This window comes from Pinus tabuliformis, chromosome 3_1 (genome assembly GCF_031772625.1).
Source record: "Pinus tabuliformis cultivar Carrire ecotype Pingquan chromosome 3_1, CPIR1, whole genome shotgun sequence".
Taxonomy (NCBI): domain Eukaryota; kingdom Viridiplantae; phylum Streptophyta; class Pinopsida; order Pinales; family Pinaceae; genus Pinus; species Pinus tabuliformis.
Window position 1 is genome coordinate 576723744 of NC_142301.1, and position 27843 is coordinate 576751586.

Consider the following 27843-nt stretch of genomic DNA (forward strand, 5'->3'; position numbering starts at 1 on the left):
ATGTTTCGAGATGCCCTTCTTACATACAATTTTGTGGACATTTTCCCGAATGAAATGGCACCTACTTGGGATAATGGGCGAGAAGGGGAGGCGTATATTGCCAAGAGACTGGACCGCTTTCTAATACATGAGCAGTTGATTGACCGTCTCGGAGAGGTGCAGACAAATATCATCAGTAACTTCTTATCCGACCACAGGCCTGTTACTCTAGCCTGGAAGAGGCCATGGGTGCACCCTGGCATGCCTTTCAAATTCAACAGAACTTGGTTAGAAGACTTGGATTTCAACACACTTGTGCGAGAATCCTGGAACTGTGGGCGGGATACTCACTCATCCCCCATGGAACATATTCTTGGAAAACTGGAATCTCTCCAAGGCGTCGTAAAATCCTGGCAGAAAAATAAAAAACAATCTATGGAAAGAGAAATCAGGGATATTCAATGTGAATTGGACACCCTTCTCCCCCTGATGGCCACAGATAATTTTCCTGCTACCACCCGAACACACATTCGGGAACTAGAGGTAAAAAGAAATCATATTTTAGATATTGAAGAAGCAACTTGGCATTTGAAGAGTCGAGCTATTTGCATCAAGGGGGGAGACAGAAATACAAAAAAAATTCATCGCTTTGCAAACCATCGGCACACTACAAACTCTATTTGGGAAATATAGGATGCTGAGGGATCCCATATTCAGTCACAAGAGGATATCTCCAAAGCCGCCACCTCACATTTCAAATCTGCTTATGAGCAAAAGGACAACATAGTTGCTGAAGACCTCATTTGGGGGATAGAACACTACCTGACTATGTTTGACCAGGACTCAAACTTAGCCCTATACAGATTCATCTCAGAGGATGAACTTCTCATCGTCCTCAAATCTGACAAAATTCTAGGTCCGAATGGGTGGACCGTGGAGCTATTCACGCATTTCTTTGATCTTTTCAAACATGATCTACTTCAAATGGTGGAGGAATCTAGACTCTCTGGGCATATACACCATCGTATCAAGTCCACCTACATTGCCCTCATCCCGAAGCGTAATCCTCCTATCTCTTTTGATGATTACATGCCTATTTCACTATGCAACCTCATCTACAAGATTATATCCAAAACCATAGCAAGCTGACTGAGGGATACTCTCTCCTGCTATATATCCCCCAACAACATGGTTTTCTAAAAGGCCATCAAATACATGATGATGTTGCTAATGCCATGAATGCTTGCATTCCATCCATACAAAAAACCTAAATGCTGCTATTCTACAAGTTGATCTGAAGAAAGCTTTTGACAGTCTAGATTGGGGCTATCTTAGGCTAGTCCTTTACAAAATTGGATTACAACCAAAATGCGTGGATTGGATTATGGCATGTGTCATTAATGTTGATTATTCTGTGATCATAAACGGGTATCCTTCAAAATTCTTCCGGGTTGGGCGGGGTCTGAGACAAGGTTGCTCACTATCGCCCCTGTTATTCATTCTAGCTATGGACGACCTAAGCCTGCACATCTCTCATGCAGTGGAACGAGATCAATTTCAGGCTCTCAAGATTGGCTACAACATCAACATTTCACATGGCTTTTTTGTCGATGACGTGCTGATTATGGGTATGTTGTATCGTCTTTCTTGGTTATGTCTTTTTCACATTTTTAGAAAATTTGCAAATGCTACTGGTCTTTATTTGAATGCACAAAAATCTATTTTGTATCATGGAAATTGTGACTTGGATATCATTGTCTACATAAAGAACCTGTTCGGTATTGATGCCAAATTGATGGATCTGGGTATCAATTATTTGGGTTTCCATATAAAACCATGTAACTATAGAAACACTGACTGGCTATGGCTAGTTGATAGATTTAAAAAATAAAAATAAAAATAAAAATCGGGATGGGAATATATAAATCTTTCCCTGGGAGGGCGGGTTATCCTTTCCCAAGATATTCTAAACCAACTAGGAGTTTATTGGGGCCACCTTTACCATATTCTTGTTGCTATCATCCTCTCTCTTAACTGGGTCATGGCCAATTTTATCTGGGGGGGAAGTCATATTCAAAAGAAATTTCACCTTGCTAAAATATCTAAAATCTCTCTACCGAAAGTTATGGGGGGATGGGGAATTCTAGATCTCTGCCATTTTGGACAGGCTTTACTTATCAAGTCCCTTTGGAGAGGTATTTTTGGTACTGGAACCTGGAGTGCGGTCATCAGACAAAAATACCTTAAGAAACATGACTTCACTTTCTGGTTCTGTAAAGGAACCATTGGAGCCAGGAATGGATCCGCCATCTGGCTTAGTTTCCGAAAAGTCACCAAAATCTTCCTGCAACATCTGGTTTGGAACATTGGCATGGGCCACAATATTCTCATTGGATCTGATCGTATCCTGGGTTATGGTGATGTTGACAATATCCCAGATCTACTTATTGCCTCCCTCAATAGAAGGGGCATCTTTTTCTGGAGTCAAGCCATAGTTTCTTGGAGGGGTCCTCATCCCATCTAAAATTCTTCACAAGAATTGGGTTTATCTAGCAATTGGGACCTGGAATGGGAGCGCATTGTTGTTGGGATGAATCAACTGGGAATCTGCCAAGCTGGAAATCAGGACAAGTTAATCTGGCCAGGGAAGATGCAGAATGACAACATTAGTGTGGCAGATACATACCTTTCACTCTCTTCTGAGGTCTCAAACCTGACTGAGAAACATCCCCTATTTGCATATTGGAAAACCAAAATCCCCAACAAAATCATCCTCTTCACATGGCTAGTTTTTCATAACAAAAATCTAACTTGGGAAAACTTGCAAAAGAGGCAATGGCATGGACCAGGCATCTGTCCTATTTGTAAGAAGGAATCTGAAAACAACAACCATATATTCCTCAATTGTCCTCTCACCTCACAGATCTGGAAAGGACTCTCTTCTCATTTAGGTTTTCCTTTTTACCAACATGCATGCATAAAGGATTGTCTATTATGGTGGACAACTCAAAAGGCTGACTGGAAAATCATACCTCCTATTTTTTTCTGGGAAATCTAGAAGTGGAGGAACAACTACATCTTTCAAAATGGCACTGGGAGTTTCCACAATGTTATGGAAAATATCATCATTTGTTACACTCTATATTCCACTAAGGACATAAAAAAATAGTCCCTTGCCAAAAGAAGACTGAGTTTCAACCGATATACCCAATGGGTTTTTTTTGATGGGGCTGCTCAACAACAAGTGTGCGGTTGTGGTTTATGGTTGGCCATCTTGAAGGAACAATTTTTCAGAGTTTACTGGCATGGTGGCAGAGGCACATGCACTAAAGCTGAGGTATGGGCATTATGGGGCCTCTTATGGTTCACAAACTGGCTCGATATTCCTCTGGGGTGGAAAACTCTACCAAAGAATAGTCCCATAGATTAAATTGTTGAATGGTACAGGTTACTCATGTGGGCGTTTGTTGATATTGTCTTCATGCGGTACATGCATTGTCTGGACAACAAACATCTTCATCCAAATATTGCTACTTATCTACAATACAAGACTGTTTTTGTTGTAGGGATCATGTATCTAGGACATCTTTCATTTTGTTGTTTCTGGAATGCAATTTGCACATACTTGTTTTTTCAATCTGTAATCTTATTGTATATGGATTATGGACTATAATATTTCCCTAGAATTGCAGGCATTATTATCTCATGACATATATGTATTTTCTAGACATTTCCGATGGGGCATACGTTAGGAATATTTGGAGGACAATATGTATATTTCAATATCTGATACCAATATAAAATTATGCTTTTTTCGTATTGAAAAAAGCATCTACTTGAAGTTTCCTTTCGTCTTCCTATTTGAAAGGTTAGAGTGCACTGTAGCTTAGCGGTAATACAAGAAGAACAAATTTCATATAATTTAATTGTGATCGCGTAGGTATTTTAGTTGTGTTCAATTTTCAAATAATATAATTGTATATGAGTACATATTTTAATGTCGTAGCCTAACCAGGCTATTTTTTTGCCTTGGAAATCATGAAAATTTCGTTAATATTTTGATAAATTATGGTAAGGATTTTTGTAAATCCTAGTTAAAGTTGTTAAATTTCAATATTTTGGGTGCCCCAAAAGTTTTTTATGGTATTGAATCCATTGTCACTTTCAAAAACATGATTTAAACTTTGCAGCTGCAAGACTTGAAAATATTTTTGCCCGAATTCCAACCAAAAATAGTTATCCGCACAATTCCTCTACCTCCGTAGACTTGTACTATTTTAATTATTTCAGTTCAGTTTGGCATGAGCGTTCAAGATAAAGGAAATTGAAATAATTTACTCTTAGTCCTATTTTTATAGGAGTTGCAAGGTCTTAGAGAATTATTTATTATCTGTTTTTGTCTGTGTTCAATTTCAACAACATTTACAAATACTTTTTACCAAGGTAGAGATTTATTTTAATTTGTTTGTATTGAATTTCAATAACATTTATAAAGTATTTGTTGTGCACATGGAAGTATTATATATCAAATGAGAAGAGAAATATGAAGTGAGAAGAGTATTTTTGTATTGGTTATTTTTTTTCCACTTTTCAAATTTTTGGATGTTTTTTCTTTTCACCTAATATGTTAGTGGGTATATGTTGAATAGTGCAATTATTAGTTAATATTTTTTAGGTTGGTTTTTAATTAACTATAATTATTAAGTGGGTAGATGGTAGAGATTTAATTTCCACAGAATAGTCTAAAATATTCATAGTAACATATACAAAATTATTTACAATTATTAACTGGATGGTAGAGATTTAATCTCCATAGAATAGTCTAGAATAATCATAATAGTATACACAAATGAAAGGTACGATACTTTATCCTCCCCTTAGCCCAGGTTAAAGAAGGACTTGAATGTGGTTTTTTCGAATTTCAATGATTTCACATTTCTTGGATTAACCAATTGAGTGGCCCCACCCAGACAAAGGTTGAGATTTATCTTTAAAATAACTATGCATTTTTTTTCATTTTTAATTAAATTAATTAATTAAAATAATTCATATAAACAAGTGTCATATGAAGTGAGTTGTAATTTTATAAGTCTCTAATATTGATAAGTCACAGTATTAGTCCATCGTATTATAACAACTCCATGATATGTGATCCACTATGTAAATTGGAACTGCTTGTTACTTGGAAGTAATGTGAAAGCCTAAAATAATTTCTTATTTATTTATTTATTTATTTATTTATTTAACAATAAATATTATGGCATATAAATTTAAATTTTTCATTCTCATATTCAACATTAAGATGGATTAGAAAAAATTACTAAAATTAGAAATTTGATTTGAGTCCATTTAAACTACAATATTATGAATTATTCGTTCTTTTAAAAAGCATGTTGTAAAGGGCATTTACTTTATGTCTATTCATTCCAAACATTAGTAACTCAAAATTATGAGGTACATTAGTTATGATTTGAAAGTGCCTGTCTGAGCATCTTTTTATCAGCAGAAGAAAAGGGTGAGAGAATCGGAATCCTTCTATAAGGGCAAATGCCATGTCATCCTGCAAAGTTCGCAAAGTTCTACTTCCATCCAGACTTGTTCATGAATTGGAATCCTTTCTATAAGGGCAAATGCCATGTCATCCTGCAAAGTTCTACTTCCATCCAGACTTGTTCATGAATAGAGTGCTTTGTTTAGTGTACTCATAAGAAAAACATGAAGATTGAGGTGAATCATAGTTCAAATGCAACTAACCATATGATTGATATAACTTATTTTTAAGAAATAATTAAAATTTTAAAATATATAATTTTTACATAAAACGTAAATAGGTTATAAAAATGAAATATTCAATTTATTGAAAATTTAGTTAAAAATATTATAAACAAAATATAAGATGAATGGGCTAAAAGAATCCATTTAGAGTCATAAAACATTTAATCAAATCTAGATAATGGATAATTTTTTTAGTCATTCTATTTTTTTTAAACATGAGCTTTGTATTTGGAATTATTATTTTTTATTTTTTAAAATAATTCTAGGAATGTTTTTAAGTAGAAAATGGTAATAAGAAAATTATTATCATTAATACCATTTTTTATATAAAAGTTAGTAATATCAATTTTTATATTGCTCTCAAACAAATCAATTAACATAATAATGTATATTTTCAAAACAATAAGACTGTATTTCTAAAACAAAGATATTAGTAAAGTTAGTACCCAAAGAACCTAGATAATGGATCAAATTGCACATACTCATTTTTATTTTGAATTTTTGAAATTGAATAAAAATTTGTAAAACAATGATTTTTCTTTTTTTTTTTATCATACTTACCACTTTCAAATAAGCAATCATTTCCAAATAATAACAACATTTAAAATGAAGAAGTTATCAAAAGTTATAGATGAATAGATGATTTTGTTACGTATTCTCTTATAACTATATATATTATGTATTATATATATATCACCGTCGGTTACAACTATATATATTATTATTATCAACCTAGATCCATCTTAACTATATATATTATTGTTATCAACCTAGATCCATCTTAATTCCGGATTTATCTTAACACCAGATCAATGGGTCGAGAGGGATCAAATCTCTCTAGGTGAAAACCTCTTTTTTTAGTGCAAAACTTGAGGAAATGTTTCACGTGAGATATTTGATCTCTCTGGGTGCTTGATATATTCAAAGTTAAGATGAATCTATGCTAGTTTTAGTCATGTGTGGCCATGGAAAATCTATCGAATATATCATTAATTTTATCAATAATATGTAAATACATCTAATATTAATATAATCATTTTGGTTAATAACATTAATGATAAAAATGATGAAATAAAAATTTTAAATGCAAAGTGACAATGTAATTGTGTTGAATGATAGAAAAATATAATAATAAGAATGTAGTTAATAACAAATAGTCTTCATTGTGATTAATATCAAACTATTTTCTTCTACTATTCTTATTGTCACCTTGTTACTTTTGTCATATTTTATATGGATTATATGAAAAGGACCATAGAAATCATAAACCATTTAAATATTTAGCTCAGTTGTTGTTGTGAACATCATTCCTTGTCCCTCTTGCTCTAAGGGGACTAGATGGAAACCCCAAAGGACAAATATAGTCATATAAGTTAATATTTTGGCATGATAAAAATGTTTATAATCATCTTGATTGCAAGAAGTCTTATGGCAAAGAAACAAACTAGAAGGGACTTTTGTGTAGGAAATGAATATTGGCTTTTCCTAGATATTTTCATTTTTATGTTATATAATTTAGCATGTATGGAAATTTTATGGAATGTGTATTTTATAAATTAAATGATTATTAAATGTAAATAGATATCAATTTAAAATAAATATATAATAAACATTGAATAAGACATTTTAACTTATTAGAAAAAAATTCAATTAAATTGATGATGATGATGGTGGTCGTGGTGGTGGTTAATGTCCACTGAGACCAAACTTTGGTCTATCGGACAACAACTGAATTAAATATATATACATTTTAAAAGTTATGTAACAATAAAGTAAGTAATAAAGGTTTGATGTTATAAATAAAATTTTAATGGAAATTAAACATATGATGTCCTTTTTAATCGCAACTATAGTGTCTATTTAGAAACAACCATATTATAGTTTCAATTTCATTATCAATAATTAATAAGTGGATGGTGTGGATTTAACCTAGTTATGCCCTTTTAATTTTCAATTTAACTAACATAGCTATATAAATCAAATGGTTAGTAAACAATGATAGGTATAAATTCATGATAGGCATCAAAGATAATTATCTCATAAGACGTTTCATGGTGAATCACAGCTTTCTTTCTATTATGAGGACTACTAAAAATATTTCATAAAAGTTAAATCTCGTTTCATGGTGAATCACAACTTTCTTTCTATTGTGAGGACTACTAAAAATATTTCATAAAAGTTAAATCTCTACCATCCACTTAATAATTTTGGAAGCACTATTTCAACATAGACACAGCTGTGTGATTACAAATTATTTGATTAATATTAAACCAACAAAAAAAGAAACTTATTTGTAAAGCTATCTGCTCATCACTATTAAAAATATTCCATGCACATTTCATAAAAGTTAAATCTCTACTATTTACTTAATAATTTTTGTAGCCCTATTTCAAAATATACATATCTATGTGCTTAAAAATTATTATTTAATTAATATTGAAATACACAATAACTTATTTGTAATCATCTAGGCATAAACCAGTGTAAAATTTAAAATGCAAAGAGGTAAATTGAATTGAATTGAATGGTTTTTAATGACGGTTTAAGGGCAATCAACTATCAACTTAGACCATATTCATTTTCTTACCTGATGGTCTAAGGGACTATCAACTTAGACCATATTCATATTCTTTTCCATGTTGATTTTGCTGTTATGGAGCTGGAGAAAGAAATTCTCTATATTGTGAAGTCGCGTCTCTTGAGACTGTTCACCTTTAGAGTCTCACCTTTAGCCTCTTATCAAAGTAGTGATAAACACATTCATAATTTGGGCATTTTTGATAAAATTTCATTATGTTTCTACTAGTCCTCTATGGGAAAAAAATGCAAATTTGTTCTTCCGAATCTTCTTTAGGAATTGCACATGTAGCGGTTTGACATCTTAGATTATGGGAGCTAGTCCTGAGTTGTGCAATTAAAATTTTAGCTTTTAGCTTGATTGAAGAACTCAAATACACTTTATCATTATGCTTCACAGTTAAATTCTTTGACGGTTAAATTTTTCCTCTCTATTTTCTAGGGAAACCCCATTTTTTCCAACACCCATTTTTTTTTATTTCTTCCTTACGGTGAGGACAGACATGCCAATTTATGTCTCATTTTCCCAACCAGTTTTTATTTTGCTTCGTCCATACCAATATATGTCCCATTTTCCCTATCAATTTTTATTTTACTTTATCCATATCAATTTATGTCCCATTTTCCTCACCAATTTTTATTTTGCTCCATCCATATATTTCTACAAAATTTTAGTTCTTATGGAACTACCAAATTAAATTATCTATACTTATCCATTTTCAACCTTCTTTAAATAACATACAAAATAAATTATGGTGAATGCCTTAGTCGGAAACATATCAACCCAACAAAAAGATATCATAGAGCTATCAAAGTTATGTAAAGCATGATAAATTTTCTACCTGAAACCATGGTAATATTGTAAAGAAATTAATAAGATGCGAATTTTGCGTGGAACTCATTTTCGAAGTGAAAATATCACGATCGACTTTACTTATTTTATTTTCAACCTTCTCTAAATAACATAGAAAATGAATGATATCGAAAGCCTTAGCTGGAAACATACCAACCCAATAAAAAGATATCATAGAGCTATCAAAGTTATGTAAAACATGCTAAATTTTCTACGAGAAAGCATAGTAATATTGTAAAGAAATTAAAAAGATGCGAATTTTGCGTGGGCATCATTTTCGAAGTGAAAATATCAGGATCGACTTTACTTATTTTACTCGTTCGAATTGTGTATCCTTAGCACCTCCCATTTTTCATATAGTTTTGGATGTGTGAAAATCAATAGAGGCCATGACCTGTTTACCACTTTTTTCTCCATGTGGTTTATAATATACGAAAGTCTTATGAGACGAAGACGAATGATGGTTTGAATTGCATTACCAGTGAACATGTAAGGAGAAGTCGAGATTGAGGGATGTACATCATAGAGAAGTATAAAAACCTTGTGAATGAAGGCGAATGATGACTTGACTTGCTACTTGCTTTACCAGTCAACACGTGGGAAAGTCGAGATCGAGCTAATTGCATATTAATTTTTGATTTGTCCCAAAACACATAACGATCTGTAGTTTATGTGGTCAAATCAACACTTTCAAATATGAGTTGTACGCGGTGTCTTTATTTCAAATTCTCTTCACGTGGATGTGGCCGGGCCAGCGTCCTCCTGACCATTCGGCTTCGATCCATCTACGGGACTATTTCAAACACTTCCAACTTGACATATGCATATTGGGGATTTTTCTGAGAAAATCCCAAAAACAAATAAAATAAACACCACAGAGGCAATGCTCTGTTTCCTTCACTCCAGGATCTTTTGTGCACAGGGAAGCTTAAATTTTTTTTACAGAATATTTCACCACCATAAAATGATTGATATTCATTTAAAATAAAAATGCCTGAAACAACATATTTCTTCCTCTTTTACTGAGAGATTTACCAAAAACAACATTCAACCAAAACTCTGTTTTCACCTGAGAATTTACTGAGCTGGGTTTACTGCTGTAAAACCCTTTTTACATTACTGTTGTAAAACAAATTTTTACATACACAGTAAAAATTTCATTACATTCACAAAAAAAAACTCACACCATGTGCTTTTTCACTTCTTGTTTTCCACTGGTGTGGATATTACAAAAACAGTTTCATGCTATTTTTTTGTTTTGCGATGGGCCAACAATACAATACATTCCCTGTTATGTTTAACTTCTCGCACTGTTGTGCGTTCAATACATTTCCATGAACAAAATTGTGCACACGGGCTCAACTCTATGTTCTATATTACAACATACATATTCAAAAACGTAAAGAAAACAAGAAACATTATGTGCCGTAACCAAAATTAAACTATCTACCTACTTCTACGAACAACAGTTAATACATTAACTTCCTTCGGCGGTCAACGGAAAACCTTATACTCCACGCAATCCTTGATTTGATGCGGGCCCGTATGCAGCTTCAGGCGATCGACGGCGGAGAGCGCGGGAGCAGATCGGACGGCTGGAATGGATATCGGGAGGCCTCATTATGCTGAACATTAGCACCCGAGAAATTACGTTTGCTTACGTATGGGGAGAGCCACGCGTCTGCACCATATTCCATCGGGTTCAAAAATACGGAAACCACTTTTACGCAAAAGCGGTCTGAGATCCCTCAAGGTGGTTTGTGGTTTCGTTGCGCGGTTTTGAGCGTTGGTACGGCTGCGCAATTTAAATTACATATTCAACACTCCCCTTTAATTTCAACTGCTGGGCATTCGGTCATACCCAGACACTTCCTCAAAAATTCAAAGCTTTTCTGATCCAATGGCTTTGTCAAGATGTCTGCTACCTGTTCTTGAGTCCTGCAATGTTCTAGGACAATTTCTCCATTGTTCACCAATTCTCTGATGTAGTGAAACCTTGTATCAATGTGTTTCGTTCTCTTATGAAACACTGAATTCTTTGACAATGCAATAGCTGAGCTATTGTCACAAAAAATCACTGTCGCTTTTGCCTGCTCTTGGCCTAAGCTCCTCAACATTCTTCTCATCCAAACTGCTTGACATGCTGCTGCTGTAGCTGCCACATATTCAGCCTCTGCTGTAGACAATGCTACAATGGACTGCTTCTTAGAAGCCCATGAAATGGCTCCTGAACCCATATGAAAAACATAACCGGAAGTGCTTTTCCGATCATCTACACTTCCAGCCCAATCACTATCAGTGTATCCAACCAAATCTGAATGTTCTGAGACATTATATAAAATTCCAAACATTTTGGTACCTTTGACATACCTCAAAATGCTTTTTTATGCCTACCAATGTGCCTCCTTTGGCCTCTCCATGAATCTAGAAATTAAACTAACAACATACATAATATCAGGCCTAGTTGTTGTTAAATACATAAGGCTGCCAACAATACTCTTGTACAAACTAGGATCAAAATCCTTGCTGCTGTCCTCTCTGCTGAGTTTTAATCTCATTACTGTGGGAGTGATCGCTGCCTTGCATTCTTGCATGTTAAATCTGCCCAACACTTGATTTACATATCTTGCTTGTGAGATAAAAATTCCTTTTTCATTTTGATATACTTCTATGTCTAAGAAGTATCTTAAGAAACCCATGTCAGTCATTTCAAATTCCTCCTTCATGACTGATTTAAAATTCTCAATAAGATAAACATCATTGCCTGTGAAAATAACATCATCAACATATAAGAAAACAATCAAAATTTTACCATCTTTTTCTTTGATGTAGACGGTGGGTTCTCCTTCACACTTGTCGAATTCATTATCCAATAGATATGAATCTATCCTGCTGTACCATGCGCTTGGCGCTTGCTTCAACCCATAAAGAGCTTTCTTCAATTTGCACACTTTGTGCTCTTCACCTTTCTTCTCATACCCTAGAGGCTGTTCAACATAAACCTCTTCCTTTAACACTCCATTTAGGAATGCTGACTTCACATCCATTTGGTAGACTTTCCATTTGTTTTGAGCTGCTATGGACAACACTGCTCTCACGGTTTCCATTCTTGCAACCGGTGCGAAAGTCTCCTCATAATCTCTCCCATATTGTTGCTTGTACCCTTTGACAACCAGCCTTGCCTTGTGCCTTTCTATCTTGCCTTTAGCATTGCTCTTGGTCTTGTAAACCCATTTCACTCCAATCACTTCTTTACCTTTTGGTAGCTCAACCAAATCCCATGTTTTGTTTCTCTCTATGGCATTCATCTCCTCATCCATAGCTTATATCCATTTCTTATCTTTAATTGCATCTTCGAAATGAATAGGATCATCAACATGACAATACAAGGCAAATAAGGAATTCATTCCTTCATCATAAATGTCACTTAGATTTCTAAACTTCTTACCTCTTTCATTTGGTGTGCAAGTGCTTGAAGACGCACTTGAATTTCCTCCTTGTGGTGTGCTTGGAGAAGCACTTTCATTTATCCTCAATGGTGTCCCTTGCTGTCCTTGTGTTGGCGCTGCTGTTTGGGGATGCATTTCAGCCACCTTCTCTTCATCTTCATCATGAGACAAACAGTTCTTGACATTCACTGTTTTCTCTATGCTTCCATCCCAAGCTTCCTCTTCAATGAATTGAGCATCTCTGCTGACAAAAAACTTCTTGGTAGATGGGATATACAACCTGTAGGCTTTGGATTCCTCACTGTATCCAATGAAAAGACATTTCTGTTATGCTCTTAACCTGCAAATCAATACCCAAGCGAAGAAAAGATACTGAGAACACAAAATATGCGAAGAAAATATACCCAGAACACAGAATAGCAATGATTTTATTATTCAGAGAGAAATGTTCATAGGCCTCTTTGAGGGGGCAACCTCCAATAGAGCAGAGCTCGATTACAAAACAAGACACAATGCTCCTCGCAGGGAGTCTCTATCCTTTATATATGACTCATACATGCAATACCACGAGCCAATATCGTGGGTTTTATTAATACCATCTATCTAATACTACCGCCTATTTACCATCTATCTAATACTTTCGCCCATTTGCAACTAACTGTGGTCCCGTTATTAATTGCGGGTTAACCACTTACAAATATTAATATGGGCTTTATTGACTCTTGACTCTGACGTGATCCCAAGACATAAATAAGGGGGTTAGGGTGGGACCCTAACATGCCCTCCCTCTTAAGACTAGCCTTGTCCTCAAGGCTGAAGCTGCGGAAACTGCTGAAGAATAGTGGCTGGTTCCCAAGTTGCATCTTCCGGAGAGGTGTCTTTCCATTTGACGAGGACCTCCTTAATCATGCGGCCGCGCAGGTGCTTGTCTCTTGTGTCTAGAACCTGTTCAGGTTGAAGCCAGATTGACCCTTCTTCGTCAAATTCAGGTAGACTGGTTTGAACTCGGCAATTGTTCCCAATCACTTTCTTGAGGCACGATACATGGAAAACTGGGTAGATTTTTACTGTAGGTGGCAAAGCCAACTTGTAAGCCACTTCTCCAATGCGCTGAAGTACTTGGTATGGTCCATACAATTTTGGGGAGAGCTTTTGAAAACCCTTGTCTTTGAGTGATGTTTGCTTATATGGTTGCAGCCTCAAAAAGACCTGATCCCCTTCTTGAAATTGGCACTCTGAGCGATGTTGGTGAGCCTGTTGCTTCATACGGTTATGAGCTTGATGAAGATTCTCGCGCAGATGGGCAAGCATGGTTGCGCGGTGTTGTAGGAGTTGATCCACGGCTTGTACTTTGGAGCACCCCGTGAGATAAGAAGTAGGGGAAGGCGGAAGTTGTCCATAGACTGCTTCATAGGGAGTCATTTTGGTGGTGGCATGATAGTTGGTGTTATACCACCACTCCGCCAGAGGTAACCACTGTACCCAAAGGTGTTGCTTTTCTGAAGTGAAACACCTAAGGTAGGTTTCTAGACATTTTTTGACGGCTTCGGTTTGACCATCTGTTTGCGGATGATATGAAGTACTGAGTTTGAGTTGAGTGCCTTGTATTCTGAAGAGCTCCTGCCAAAAATTACTAGTGAAGATTGGGTCACGGTCGGATACAATAGAAGTGGGCATGCCATGCAATTTGAAGATCTGATCCATGAAAGTTTGAGCAACCAAGGTTGGTGTAAATGGGTGGGGTAGGGCACAGAAATGAGCATACTTCGATAGTCGGTCCACAACCACCATGATGACTGACTTGTTCCCAGACTTTGGAAGACCTGTAATGAAATCCATGGAAACCTCTGTCCAAATTGACGTCGGAATGGGCAATGGTTGTAATGTGCCTGGTGTGTTGACGGTTTCCCCTTTGTGGCGTTGACAGACGTCACATTCTGCTACGAAAGTAAGGATGTCCTGTTTCATGCCGGTCCAAAAAAATGATCTTCTGGTGCGAGCATACGTCTTCTGAAAACCCGAATGTCCTGCAATGGGAGATGAGTGCAATTCGGCCAAAATGCGACTTTTGAGGGTGGATGTTGGTGATATTACGACTCTGTCCTTGTAGCGAAGAATATCATTCTGCCACGAGTAGCCCTTGCTGGAATTAGGATTTGCCTGCAATTGAGAAATGAGTTGGGAGAGCCCTGGATGTGAAAACCATTCCCTGCGAGCCTCTTCAATCCAGTCTGGAATGGGGAGGGAAATTGCGAGCAGAGTACTTTGCTCCTCAAATTGGCGCGACAATGCATCTGCTACCCTGCTGTCTTTCCCTTTCTTGTAAATGATCTCATAATCATATCCCAACATTTTGGCTAACCATTTATTTTGTTGAGGGGAAGAGAGGCGTTGCTCCAAAAAATATTTAAGACTATGATGATCTGTGCGGATTTGGAAACGTCGCCCCAACAAGTAAGGTCTCCAGGTCTCGACTGCATGTAATATGGCCATCATTTCCTTCTCGTAGGTAGATTGGCCCAGATTCTTCCCACTTAGTTGTTGGCTGGTGAAGGCCAATGGTCGCCCTTCCTGCATTAAGACCGCTCCAATACCTTTTCCCGAAGCATCACATTCAATGACAAATGATTTGGTGAAGTCCGGTAGTGCTAAGACAGGAGTGGAACACATGGCGGTTTTTAGAGCGGTAAATGCCTGTTGTGCTTCCTCATTCCAGAAGAATGAATTTTTCTTTAGGAGTTGCGTTAGGGGCTTCGCTATGCGGCCATAGTTGCGGACAAATTTACGATAATAGCCTGTGAGACCCAAAAATCCTCTCAAGTTTTTCAAGGTCTTAGGTTGAGGCCATTCTTGCATGGCCTGGATCTTTTTGGGGTCCACCTTGACACCTTCGCGCCCCACAATGTGGCCCAAATACTCAACTTCTTCCATGCCAATCGAACACTTAGACATCTTGACAAATAATTTATGTGTTCGGAGCAGTTGCAAGAGTAGATCTACATGATGAAGATGTGCCGCCCAAGTGCCACTATAGATGAGGATGTCATCGAAGAATAAAAGGACAAATTTTCTGAGATATGGTTTGAGGAGGTGATTCATAAGGCTCTGAAAAGTAGAGGGGGCATTACAGAGACCAAATGGCATGACGAGGAACTCGTAATGGCCTTCATGAGTTCGGAAAGCTGTCTTGGGAATGTCGACTTCCTTCATGCGAATTTGGTGATAGCCTGAGCGAAGATCCAACTTAGTGAAGAATTGAGCCCCATTGAGTTCGTCCAGCAAATCGTCAACCACTGGGATGGGAAATTTATCTTTGACTGTTAACTTATTGAGGGCCCTGAAGTCGGGACACATCCGCCACTCCCCATATTTCTTGAGGACCATGACCACTGGGGATGAATAAGGACTAATGCTGGGACGAATGACACCTGCTTCCAACAATTCCTTGATGATTTTTTCTATTTCATTCTTTTGGATGAACGGATATCTGTATGGCCGCACATTTGGGGGTTGGGCCCCTGGAACCAATGTGATGCTATGATCATGTTCCCCTCGCGAGGGTGGAAGCTCATGAGGCTTGTCAAAGACCGTCCGATGTTTATTTAAAATCTGTTGCATCTCAGGATGAACTGGCGGAGTTATGGTGTCTACTACCTGGATGGCATTAAATTGAGCTACCACTCCATGATGGCCCCTTTTTAACAATTTTTCCATTCTATGCGAGCTGATGATAAAGGGGGCTCCTGCCTGAAGTCCACAGAGGGTATGTGTGGAGTTGTTCTGCTTAAAACTCATATATAACTCCTGGAAATCCATTGTGATTGGCCCAAGGGTGCGGAGCCATTCAGCACCTAGGACAATGTCGCATCCCCCCATGTGTATGGCAAACATGTGGGTTTTCAACTGATAATCCCCCATTTGAAGTTTGAAATTTTCACAGCGGCCTTCACATTTCATTGTGCCCCCATCTGCAATTTGGACCTGGAAGTTAGAGACTGCTCGTACATAACAATGCGCTGCTTCGGCGATTTTTTGATGGATGAAATTATGGGTACTTCCACTATCAATCAAGACTATTACTGGGCAATGTTTAAGAAAACCCCTGATTTTGAGAGTTTGAGGGGAAGAGATTCCTACCAACGCATTGAGCGAAATAACTGGGTCATCAGATACAATCTCCTTTTGGTTGTCTTCTTCGATCGCCTCCGGTTCCTCAAGAGGTGGATCTTCCTCGGTGGAGCTGTAGTCAGTGGCATCTATTTGAAAAAACTTGGGCTCCTTGCATTTATGCCCAAGGGAATACTTTTCATCACAGTAGAAACATAGTCCTTGCTTTCTTCTCTCGGCCATTTCCTGAGGGGACACCTTTTGGACCTTAAGTGTCTGAGTCGTGGTATGAGCTTGTGGGGGACGACCTTTAGTGGGGAAATTGGGGCGGCTGTATTGGGCTGTTATGGCACGCTCCACCTTACGGGCTACCTGGCAAGCCTCCGTCAATGTGGGAGGGTGGTGGAGTAGAACTTGAGCTTTGATGGCCTCTTTAAGACCACTGATAAAACATTCCGTGTATAACTCATCTGAGAGATGGTCAGTGCGGAAAGCCAAGGCTTCAAAAGCGGTGATATATTCATCCACTCTACCTGTCTGTCGGAGCTTAGTGAGACGGCCCAAAAAGGAGTCTCCCTGTTCAAAGCGATCTCGAAGAGCTTTGGAAAATTGGGCCCAACTCGAAAAAGGTGCATTGCGATGTTGATGCCATTCTGCCCATTGCCATCGTTCATTGTCCAAGTACATGGTCCCCACTCCAATCTTTGTCCAATCATCTTGGAGATGATTCAATTTGAAATACTGTTCCATGTGTGCTAGCCATGCGGACGGGTTAGAACCATCAAATTTCTGTATATCCAACTTGGGAGGTCGCTGACTATCCAACTTAGGAGGTGGTGGATGGGTGTGCCAGACGTGAGGAGAGTGGCTAGACTCACCCTCAAGGTGTATATGGTCATTATATGGTACCTCAAGAGCTGGCTCCTTGCCCTTAGCGAGTGCTTGTCGTACCATGCTCGATAGGTCTTTAAGCGAATCTTTGAGCTCATTCATATCTGTTTCAAGTTTCTCTAGTCTTTCATTGGCCATTGCTTGAGCTCTAGTTTCTACCATACACCAACTTGATGAAAATTTGGGACCGCCAAATTTTTTTTCTAAGAAATTGAATGGTACCACCGTGCTCAGCTCGTTGTCCTGATGCTGATGGGCTAGGTCACAAATAAGCACTACGGAAGATCTCAGACTTTTTTTTTTTTTTTTCGGAAAACTCCTAACGGAGTTTTACTCCTTCCTGATCAATACTGCAGTCGCTAAATCCTCAAACTGTCAATGCCGCCAAAAGTCCTGCGAAAATCATATCCAGGTACAGGAACCCTTCGCAACTACTCCGATCTGGTGGATCTGAGAGATCTGAATGGTGGAACAACTGCTACTGCTAATCTGGAATATCTGATCTGGTGGATCTGAGAGATCTGAATGGTGGAACAACTGCTGCTGCTGATCTGGAATATCCGATCTGGTGGATCTAAGAGATCTGAATGGTAGAACAACTGCTGCTGCTGATCTGGAGTATCCGATCTGGTGGATCTGAGAGATCTGAATGGTGGAACAACTGCTGCTGCTGATCTGGAATATCCGATCTGGTGGATCTGAGAGATCTGAATGGTGGAACAACTGCTGCTGCTGATCTGGAATAGATGATGTGTGATCCCCCGATAGAAAGGGAACTATGGTCTTGGGGAGTGTCAGGTGCTACAGATCGCAATATACATAAGGGTCTAACAGTAGTACTCGGCCCAATGTTTCAGGGCTCTAACTAAGGAGGATCGACCGTACCCTTAGCCGTACAACCCGACTACCCTATCGTACGGGCGAGTAATCTCTCCGAGTGCTGTTCTCGGTGTACTGTAGCAACAAGACGGCCGAAGGTTTATCTAAGGCGAGGTTTCAAGGGAGCTAGGGGGCTTCCTATATACCCAGAGGGTACGTGGAAGACAGTCTGTGCGCGGTTCTGTCTAATGCGCTACTACTCGAAGGGGTACCCACAGGGGTTACAAAGGAGTCCAACAGACGTGACCACCTCTTGTATTTCCTGCGTGCATGCCTCCCCAAATTCGCAGGTTTATGCGCTTAACGATAGATCCCGTGGTTTAAAGACGCCGGAACACGTCTCTAGCCTAAAAAAAATTTGCTAAAATTTGGAGATCCCACCGAGCCCTGGAAAGTGCTCTGATACCACTTGTTATGCTCTTAACCTGCAAATCAATACCCAAGCGAAGAAAATATACCGAGAACACAAAATATGCGAAGAAAATATACCCAGAACACAGAATAGCAATGATTTTATTATTCAAAGAGAAATGTTCACAGGCCTCTTCAAGGGGGCAACCTCCAATAGAGCAGAGCTCGATTACAAAACAAGACACAATGCTCCTCGCAGGGAGTCTCTATCCTTTATATATGACTCATACATGCAATACCACGAGCCAATATCGTGGGTTTTATTAATACCATCTATCTAATACTTACGCCTATTTACCATCTATCTGATACTTCCGCCCATTTTCTATCTGATACTTCCGCCCATTTGCAACTAACTGTGGTCCCGTTATTAATTGCGGGTTAACCACTTACAAATATTAATATGGGCTTTATTGACTCTTGACTCTGACGTGATCCCGAGACATAAATAAGGGGGTTAGGGTGGGACCCTAACAATTTCTCCCCTTTGTTGTCCAACTTCCTCCTTAGCTGATCTGGTATGTGTGCATAGGCCACACATCCAAAAACTCTCATGTGGGTGACTCCTTGCTTTCTCCCACTCCATGTTTCTTCCGGCACTTTGTTCAACACTGCTTTTGTAGGACACCTGTTCAAAATATACACTACACAATTTACAGCTTCAGCCCAATAATCATTTGGCAAATGCTTTGCCTTCAACATGCTCCTCGCCATATCTATGTGGTCCTGTTCTTCCTTTTAGCAACTCCATTTTGCTGCGGAGTGTACCTTGCTGTAAACTGTTTGTGAATTCCATTTTCTCTACAAAATCTTAGGAATTCCTTGGAGATATACTCACCTCCTCTATCAGTTCTCAAAACTTTAATATGCAGCCCACTTTGGTTCTCCACAAGTGCTTTGAAATTTCGGAATTTTTCAAACACTTCACTTTTGTTTTTAAGGAAATATACCCAAGTTTTTCTTGTAAAGTCATCAATGAATGTTAGGAAATATTGGCTGCCTGCTAATGATGGAGCTTGCATCGGTCCACATAAATCTGAGTGGATGATCTCTAAGGGTGCCTTTGCCCTTATGCTCTTTCCTGATGGAAAACTTTCTGTGTTGTTTTCCCAAAATTTAACCTTCGCATAGGCTGTCCGGTTTCTCTATCAATGGTAATCCTCTTACCATTCCTTTTCTGCTTAACAAATTTAGACCTCCAAAATTGAGATGTCCAAATCTCAAGTGCTACAACCAATTTTCATCCTTTGGCACGCTTTGGAAGGCCTCTTGGGTAACTGCTGCAATTACATTTTTGTTTTTCAAATCTTCCCTGATTCTAAGAGGGAACATCCTGTTCCTCGTCATCTTTACTTCAGCAATGCATCTTTTGCTGGGTGCTATATCCATGATGGTGCATACATCATTTTTAAAGAAAACATTGTACCCCTTATGGACAAGCTGTCCAATACTCAAGAGGTTACATCTCATTCCAGGGACATAGTAGACATCAGATATGGTTTTCTTTTCTCCTTGCTTTGTAAATATTTTTACCTCTCCTTTTCCCATAACAGAGATTTTGTTATCAGTTCCAAGTGTAACTTCTAATTTCACATTTTTATCTAGGGCAGAAAAGAAGGCTATGTTTCCTGTCATATGGGTGCTGCAACCTGAGTCTAAAAACCATATGTCTTCACTGTTTGTTTCAGCCATGTTACAAGCTAACAACACATTATTTTGGCTGATGTTCTCTCTAGTGACATTTACATTTGGTCTATTATTTATATCATGCTCCTTCTTCCTACATTCACTGGCATAGTGCCCATATTTTTTACAATAATAGCATTGGACATTGGATTTTTCATACCTTTGTCTTTGAGCATGATGTTGTCCTCTTTGTTGGCTACTGCCTTGGCCTTGGTTCTGATTTGGATTGCTGCCTCTTCCTTGTGCATTTGCTGGACTGTTCCTTCCACCTCTGTTCTGGCTTCTGCCTCTTCCTCTCTTGTTTCCTCTGCCTTGACCTCTTCCTCTTCCAAAGGACATCTGGGTCTTGAAGGCTTGCTCTAGAGATGAATTTTCATTCCTACTCAACCTCTGCTCATGTGTTATCAGTGATGCATGTAGCTCATCTGAAAATTTTGAGAGATCCTTTGTCTCTTCAATGGTGGTGACAATCGCATCAAACTTTGAGGGTAAGACCCTCAATATTTTCTCCACAATTCTCCTATCTTCAAGGGTTTCTCCATGAGTCCTTATCTGTGTGACCAAACCAATTACATGTGTGAAGAATGAGTCAATTTTGTCCTACTCCTTCATGCACAGATTCTCAAAATCCTTCCTCAGCAATTGTAGTTTTGTTGTCTTCACTCTCTCCATGCCTTGATAGGCTGTCTTGAGGGTTTGCCATGCTTCATTGGATGTCTTAGCTGCTGCTAACCTTGGAAACACTCTTCCATGCACTGCTTGATACAAGAAGAAAAGGGCTTTTGAATCCTTCTTCTTGCAGCTCTTTAATAGATCCTTCTCTCCTTGAGTTAATGCATTAAACTCATTTTCATCTGCTGGTTGTTCAAAACCTTCCTCAACTATTTCCCATAAGTCTTGGGAAGCAAACAAGGCTTTCATTGTTATTGCCCAATAGTCATAGTTTTTACCATCAAATAATGGGAGATGCATACCCATGCTATTACTGGTGCTTGTGCCAGCCATTCTTGCAGCCTCAACTATGCTTCAATTTCTTGACTGTGTATTTTAAAACACTGACTGTTTCTTCAGCAACACAAAAAAAACTTTGTGAAATACCTGAGTATTTTCTTGACTGAACCTTCACTCTGCTGGAGAAGATTTACTGCTGCAACAAAAGACTCCTCCTTTCAGCTTCTTTGTCACCTTCAAAGAGCCTAAACCTGCTCTGATACCATTGTTGGGGATTTTTCTGAGAAAATCCCAAAAACAAATAAAATAAACACCACAGAGGCAATGCTCTGTTTCCTTCACTCCAGGATCTTTTGTGCACAGGGAAGCTTAAATTTTTTTTACTGAGGAACAAAGTATTTCAGCACTATAAAATGATTGATATTCATTTAAAAGTATTTCACCACTATAAAATGATTGATATTCATTTAAAATAAAAATGCCTGAAACAACATATTTCTTCCTCTTTTACTGAGAGGGATTTACCAAAAACAACATTCAACCAAAACTCTGTTTTCACCTGAGAATTTACTGAGCTGGGTTTACTGCTGTAAAACCCTTTTTACATTACTGCTGTAAAACAAATTTTTACATACACAGTAAAAATTTCATTACATTCACTTATATAAAAAAAACTCACACCATGCGCTCTTTCACTTCTTGTTTTCCACTGCTGTGGATATTACAAAACAATTTCATGCTATTTCTTGGTTTTGCGATGGGCCAACAATACAATACATTCCCTGTTCTATTTAACTTCTAGCACTGTTGTGCGTTCAATACATTTCCATGAACAATACTCTGCACACGGGCTCAACTCTATGCTCTCTACTTCTACGAACAACAATTAATACATTAACTTCTTTCGGCGGTCAACAGAAAACCTTATACTCCACGCAATCGTCGATTTGATAGTACCCGAGAAATTACGTTTGATTACGTATGGGGAGAGCCACACGTCTGCACCATATTCCATCGGGTTCAAAAATACGAAAACCACTTTCACGCAAAAGCGGTCCGACATCCATCAAAATGGTTTGTGGTTTCGTTGCGCGGTTTTGGGCGTTGGTACGGCTGCGCAGTTTAAATTACATATTCAACAATGCACACTTTAGATTCCTTCGTGCTCTCAGCCTTCCAACTCGCCATATGCAAATATGGTCAAACTGGGTTGCGGCAAATGTGCAGGTCTGCTCGCTGTCAGCGTGTTTTTTCATTTACAAGTTGTTATTGCTCAACCAGGTGAGTATTTCTATCTTTGTAAACAATCCACTCCAAAGTTCTTACGGCCGCGAATTGTTGAGTAATTGAAATTCTGTTTATTTATTAGTGCTCATGCATTGTTTCATGTTTATGTATTGCTTTGAAAAAAAATTTCAAGATATTCTTTGATGCAGCAGGATTTCTCAATATCGATTGTGGAGGCCAAACAGATCATACCACAGAAAACAACATAACTTGGGTAACTGATGTTAATTACACAGACGTCGGTGAAACAGCATACACAGGGGATGTCTCCCAGCAAGCTTACGGTTCTTACATCCAGTACCTGCGCTACTTCCCACAGCCTCTCAACAAATCTTGTTATCACTTGCCTGTGGCTCCCCATGTGCCTTACCTCTTAAGGTTATGGTTTGCCGTTGGAAATTACACAGGATTTCAAAAATCCTCAACCTTCGCTTTCTCTTTCTCTATTGAGACCTTGGGTATGTTGGCTGTGCGAAAGATACCAATCAGAAACCTGACAAATGGAGTTCCCTTCGTTTATGGAAACGTGTTGGTTAGTTCCGGCAGTGTGCTTTATATTTGCTTGATCAGAACCTCGGAGAATAACGATCCCTTCATCTCTGCTATCGAATTGAGGACCCTCCGCCCTGGCATGTATCGACAGGCTATGCCAGGAACAATGTTGAGTGTGCAAGCAAGATATGCGCTTGGTGCCAATTCATTGATCAGGTAATTAATTACAGTTCATATGTTTCACTCCGGTAATCTAAAACTCATACACGAAGTAGAGTTTTTAGAGACCAGCTAGCTAAACTAAAAGATGCTTCCTATATGAAACTTACCTTGTGATGGACTACTGTTGTGTGGCTGTGATGATTTTTTTGACGGTACACTGAATATATTTGGATGGTGAATTAAGCAGGTATCCCCAAGACGAGTTCGACCGCCTGTGGGCCAGTTATGGAAGAACCAGATATGATAATGTATCGACGCAAGAGTTCATTTCAACAAAGACCACCCAAGACTTTCCTCCATCTGTAGTGATGCAAACGGCGTGGGTATACAACGGTTCATCGATGGAATTCTCTCTGAGTGAAGCAAAAGAGACCAAATCATTACTGCTCTTATATTTTGCAGAGATAGAGCCGCGGAATTTAACTGAAACAAGATTTTTTTCCGTTTATATAAATAATCAATCAAGATCTGAATCCGTTACTCTGGTGCAAAATTATTCGGCAATAGAGCTAGCATTCTCGATCAGCACCCCTGGCAATTTGGATGTGGCAATTGTGCGGACCATGAATTCGACCCTTGGTCCTATGCTCAACTCTTTTGAGTATTACGGGATCATTGATACGGAACCCCCAACCTATTTAGAAGATAGTAGGTGACCTTTACCTATAACACTACTTATATTGAAATTGATGATATAAGCCTAACTAACTGGTGTTTGAAATTGCTGAACCAAGTAGTGTTTGCCCTGCAGTTGAGGCTCTTGACGGTATCAAATCAAATTTCGACAGAAAAAACTGGATTTCTGATCCATGTTACGTAATCCCCTGGGACGGAATAGGCTGTGATAAAAGCTCTTCCGTTATAAGGATTTCAGAAATGTAAGCTCAATGCTCATTTTTACGTTTTTCTATTTTTAGCTCAAACTGCAGGAACTTACGAATCAATCTCGTCTTCAGCAATTTGTCGGGAATGAATCTTACTGGATCAATACCTCAGAGTATTGGACGATTGACTGCATTGGTTAACGTGTAAGTGGAATTCTACAATGTAATGCTCGCCTATATTTGTATCTACGATGTAATCCCCAAATAAATACACAAATGCTCATATCTTGAACAATCATTAAGAATTGTTGGTTAAAAGTATCCGTTCATAAGAATCCCCTTAGGATTATGCAGATCGAAACATGACTTGTCTTATTCACTAAACCGATTTATCCATTCATGTTGAAATTAGCAGGTCACTTGACAATAATCAACTGACGGGACCCTTGCCAAACTTTTCTAGTTTAACTATGCTGGAGCGACTGTAAGTGATTTCTTATGAACATTAACGCTCACCTGAGCCAATTATGTGATTTAAACGAACCGGATAGATCTCAGTGATTTCTTATGAACATTAACGCTCACCTGAGCCAATTATGTGATTTAAACGAACCGGATAGATCTCTATTACAAATAAGGTTGCAGTGATTTTGTTGGCTTGTTGTGCAGACATCTACAAAACAACAACTTGAGCGGCAGTCTTCCTGAGTGGCTATCTGAACTCAAAAACCTTAAAGAGTTGTACGTCTCTCTGCTGCTTTTTCTGCTACCATCTGAACAATAATAGTAAAAATAATTAATTGCTAATAACTTATAACAATACCCTTTTTATCCTAGCTGATTCAGCACTCAAGTAAAAACAAATTAATTCAGGATGAATCATATTAACTGGTTCGAAACAACAAATTAATTACTAATATTCTATAACAATTCTTTTCTCATCATTGATGACACAGGTTTATAGAGAACAATAATTTTACTGGTGTAATTCCTGTGCGACTTCTCAAAAAGCCTTCACTGAAAGTCAAGTAACAATATCTTATTTATTGTATTCGCACAAAATACGTGTACTTATATATTGATGTTGAGTAGTTTCAATACACACAAATTCACTAAAAATATCTTTATCTTTCTTTCTTACTGCAGCTACTCTGGGAACCATGACCTCTGCATCCATATGCAAAGGGGGAAATGCATCGTGTCTGATTCAAGAAAAGACAAAGCGAGTATTGTCCTCGGAACAGCCATAAGCGGAGCTGCAATAATGGTTTTACTGGTGATGGTGTGCATTGCTGTACATCGCAAGAAATTTAGGGAAAAGAACTGTCTCAACAAAGGTGAGGGAGTAGTTTAATTTCAGTTGGAATATTCAAATAGGCAAAATCAAGTTAGTCATCCAGATGAAACTACTTATAACTGCATTTAAATTTCAACAATTGCAGACTACTCGATGACTATGCCACCAAATCCATCAATGTCCAGTGCCTTCAGTCTGAAAGAGATGACCAAAGCCACAGAAAACTTTAGTCACAAGATCGGGCAAGGGGGTTTCGGATCAGTGTTCTTTGGTAAACTTCCGGGAGGGAAAGAGATAGCGGTAAAAGTGCTCTCCCTCTTCTCCAAACAAGGAATTCACGAGTTCCAGAATGAGGTAATTCAGAGATTCTTAAAACTTAGCGACGTGATTTAATTTCTACATTTTTCTAATCACATGGTTTTCAATCATATGAAAATTGAAAATGATTCGTTTCACTTGAATAACAGGTTGATCTTCTTTCTAGAGTTCATCATAAGAACTTGGTATCCTTACTTGGCTACTGTAATGAGTCTAAAGAACTTATGCTTATTTACGAACACATGTCTGGCGGGTCTCTAAGAGACCATCTTTACGGTAAATAACTGAGCTATATTGTTTGAATCATTTGCTGCAACTTATATATCAATTGTTAAAAATCTCTAATTAATTTCAAATTTCTTTTCCAGGTCCTAAAGCCGGAATTTCCGAACTAAATTGGAAAACACGGCTCAAAATAGCATTAGATGCAGCCCAAGGTAGCTCTTTAAATAATTTTAATTAAAGTAGCATTAGATGCAGCGCAAGGTAGCTCTTTAAATAATTTTAATTAAAGTAAAATTGTGTGATGGAGATGTAGGTTCATTCTGATCTATAATTAATCTTTCAAAGGATAAATCGTGCTTAACTATATTTCTCATGTTATTCAATTGCTATTTCTATTTGAAGGATTGGAATACCTGCACTTAGGTTGCACCCCACAGATAATTCACAGGGATGTTAAGACAGCCAACATACTTTTAGACTCCAATTTGAAAGCAAAACTTGCAGATTTCGGTCTTTCAAGGATGGCAATTGATGAGGAAGCGACTCATGTTACCACTACGGTGAAAGGAACGGCGGGTTACCTTGATCCAGAGTAATGACTTACCTTGCCCTCTATATTAAATATGCTTCATACTGAAAAACCACATTAAATGTGATAGGCATACGTCAAACTATAGTGCAATTCCATTTTTGTTTGGAATGTTTTCACAGGTATTTTCGCACTCAAAAGTTGACAGAGAGGAGCGATGTCTATAGTTTTGGAGTGGTCCTGTTAGAAATCCTTTGCGGCAGACCACCCATAAATCCAAATCTACCTGAGGATGAAATAAATCTCATTGAATGGGTAAGGAATAGGATTATATTTAATCAGGGATTCAGAATATACAATTATTAACGAATTAACAACAGGATTTTTTATTTTCAAGTGCACTTTCTGCCACAGATTCAAGAACATAATTTATGAGTTTCAAGTGCATTTTCTATGAGAGACTCCCAATAATTATATTTGGGCCTTATTTACAGGTGAAACCGTATGTGGAGAATGAAAGTGCCGAGGAGATAGCGGAGGTCATAGACGGGAGGTTGGGTGGTAACTACGATTTGAAATCAATCACTGGTATTGCCAAAGTAGCACTTAGATGTGTGGAGGCTAAACCATCGTCCAGGCCTAGTGTGAGTGAAGTAGTAGCAGATATAAAAGAGGCCATCATACATGAGAATGAGAATAATGCTCCTCTTCCAAATCCTGAGGTAATTGGTATAGAATGTGGAGATTTGCAGTGCATGCCGGGCTGTTCACAGGTGGATGCCATGGCATGGGGAGACAACAGCTCCAACCTCCCCAGTGAAGGAAGATGATTGAAACGTCAAACATACATTAAGAATCTGCAGTGGAGAGAAGTCCAAGTTAATGTTAGCTTTATTCGCATCTCCTTCCATAATAATTGTCCGTAAGATAATTTGCTTCTCTCTTGTCCATTTAACATTCGTGACACCAATTGGCTTGCATTTGGGATCTTACCTTGCATGAAACCCACAGGCATGCATTGTGGATCTTATGTTGTATGCCAGGAAGCTTTACACTGAAAGCAAAGCTGTCCAATAGTTTTTTTTTCTTTT

At 38.2% G+C, this 27843-nt stretch overlaps 1 protein-coding gene across 1 annotated transcript; it reads left to right on the forward strand.

Moving 5' to 3' along the window:
* On the forward strand, positions 1-27843 carry LOC149188300 (putative LRR receptor-like serine/threonine-protein kinase At5g48740). The gene is made up of 16 exons (XM_089409917.1): positions 1-522; positions 22786-22839; positions 22979-23553; positions 23747-24207; positions 24311-24437; positions 24516-24587; positions 24799-24867; positions 25053-25124; positions 25340-25411; positions 25530-25720; positions 25826-26034; positions 26148-26274; positions 26367-26435; positions 26626-26815; positions 26935-27067; positions 27247-27843. Exons 1-16 carry the CDS (start codon positions 1-3, stop codon positions 27580-27582), a joined length of 3279 nt encoding a protein of 1092 aa, XP_089266043.1. The 3' UTR covers positions 27583-27843.

Coding starts and splice junctions, on each gene's coding strand:
- LOC149188300 (XM_089409917.1), top strand. CDS start 1: ATGTTTCGAGATGCCCTTCTTACATACAATTTTGTGGACATTTTCCCG. Junction 25,721..25,825: donor AAAGAACTGTCTCAACAAAG/GTGAGGGAGTAG, acceptor CAACAATTGCAG/ACTACTCGATGACTATGCCA. Junction 26,816..26,934: donor GCGGGTTACCTTGATCCAGA/GTAATGACTTAC, acceptor ATGTTTTCACAG/GTATTTTCGCACTCAAAAGT.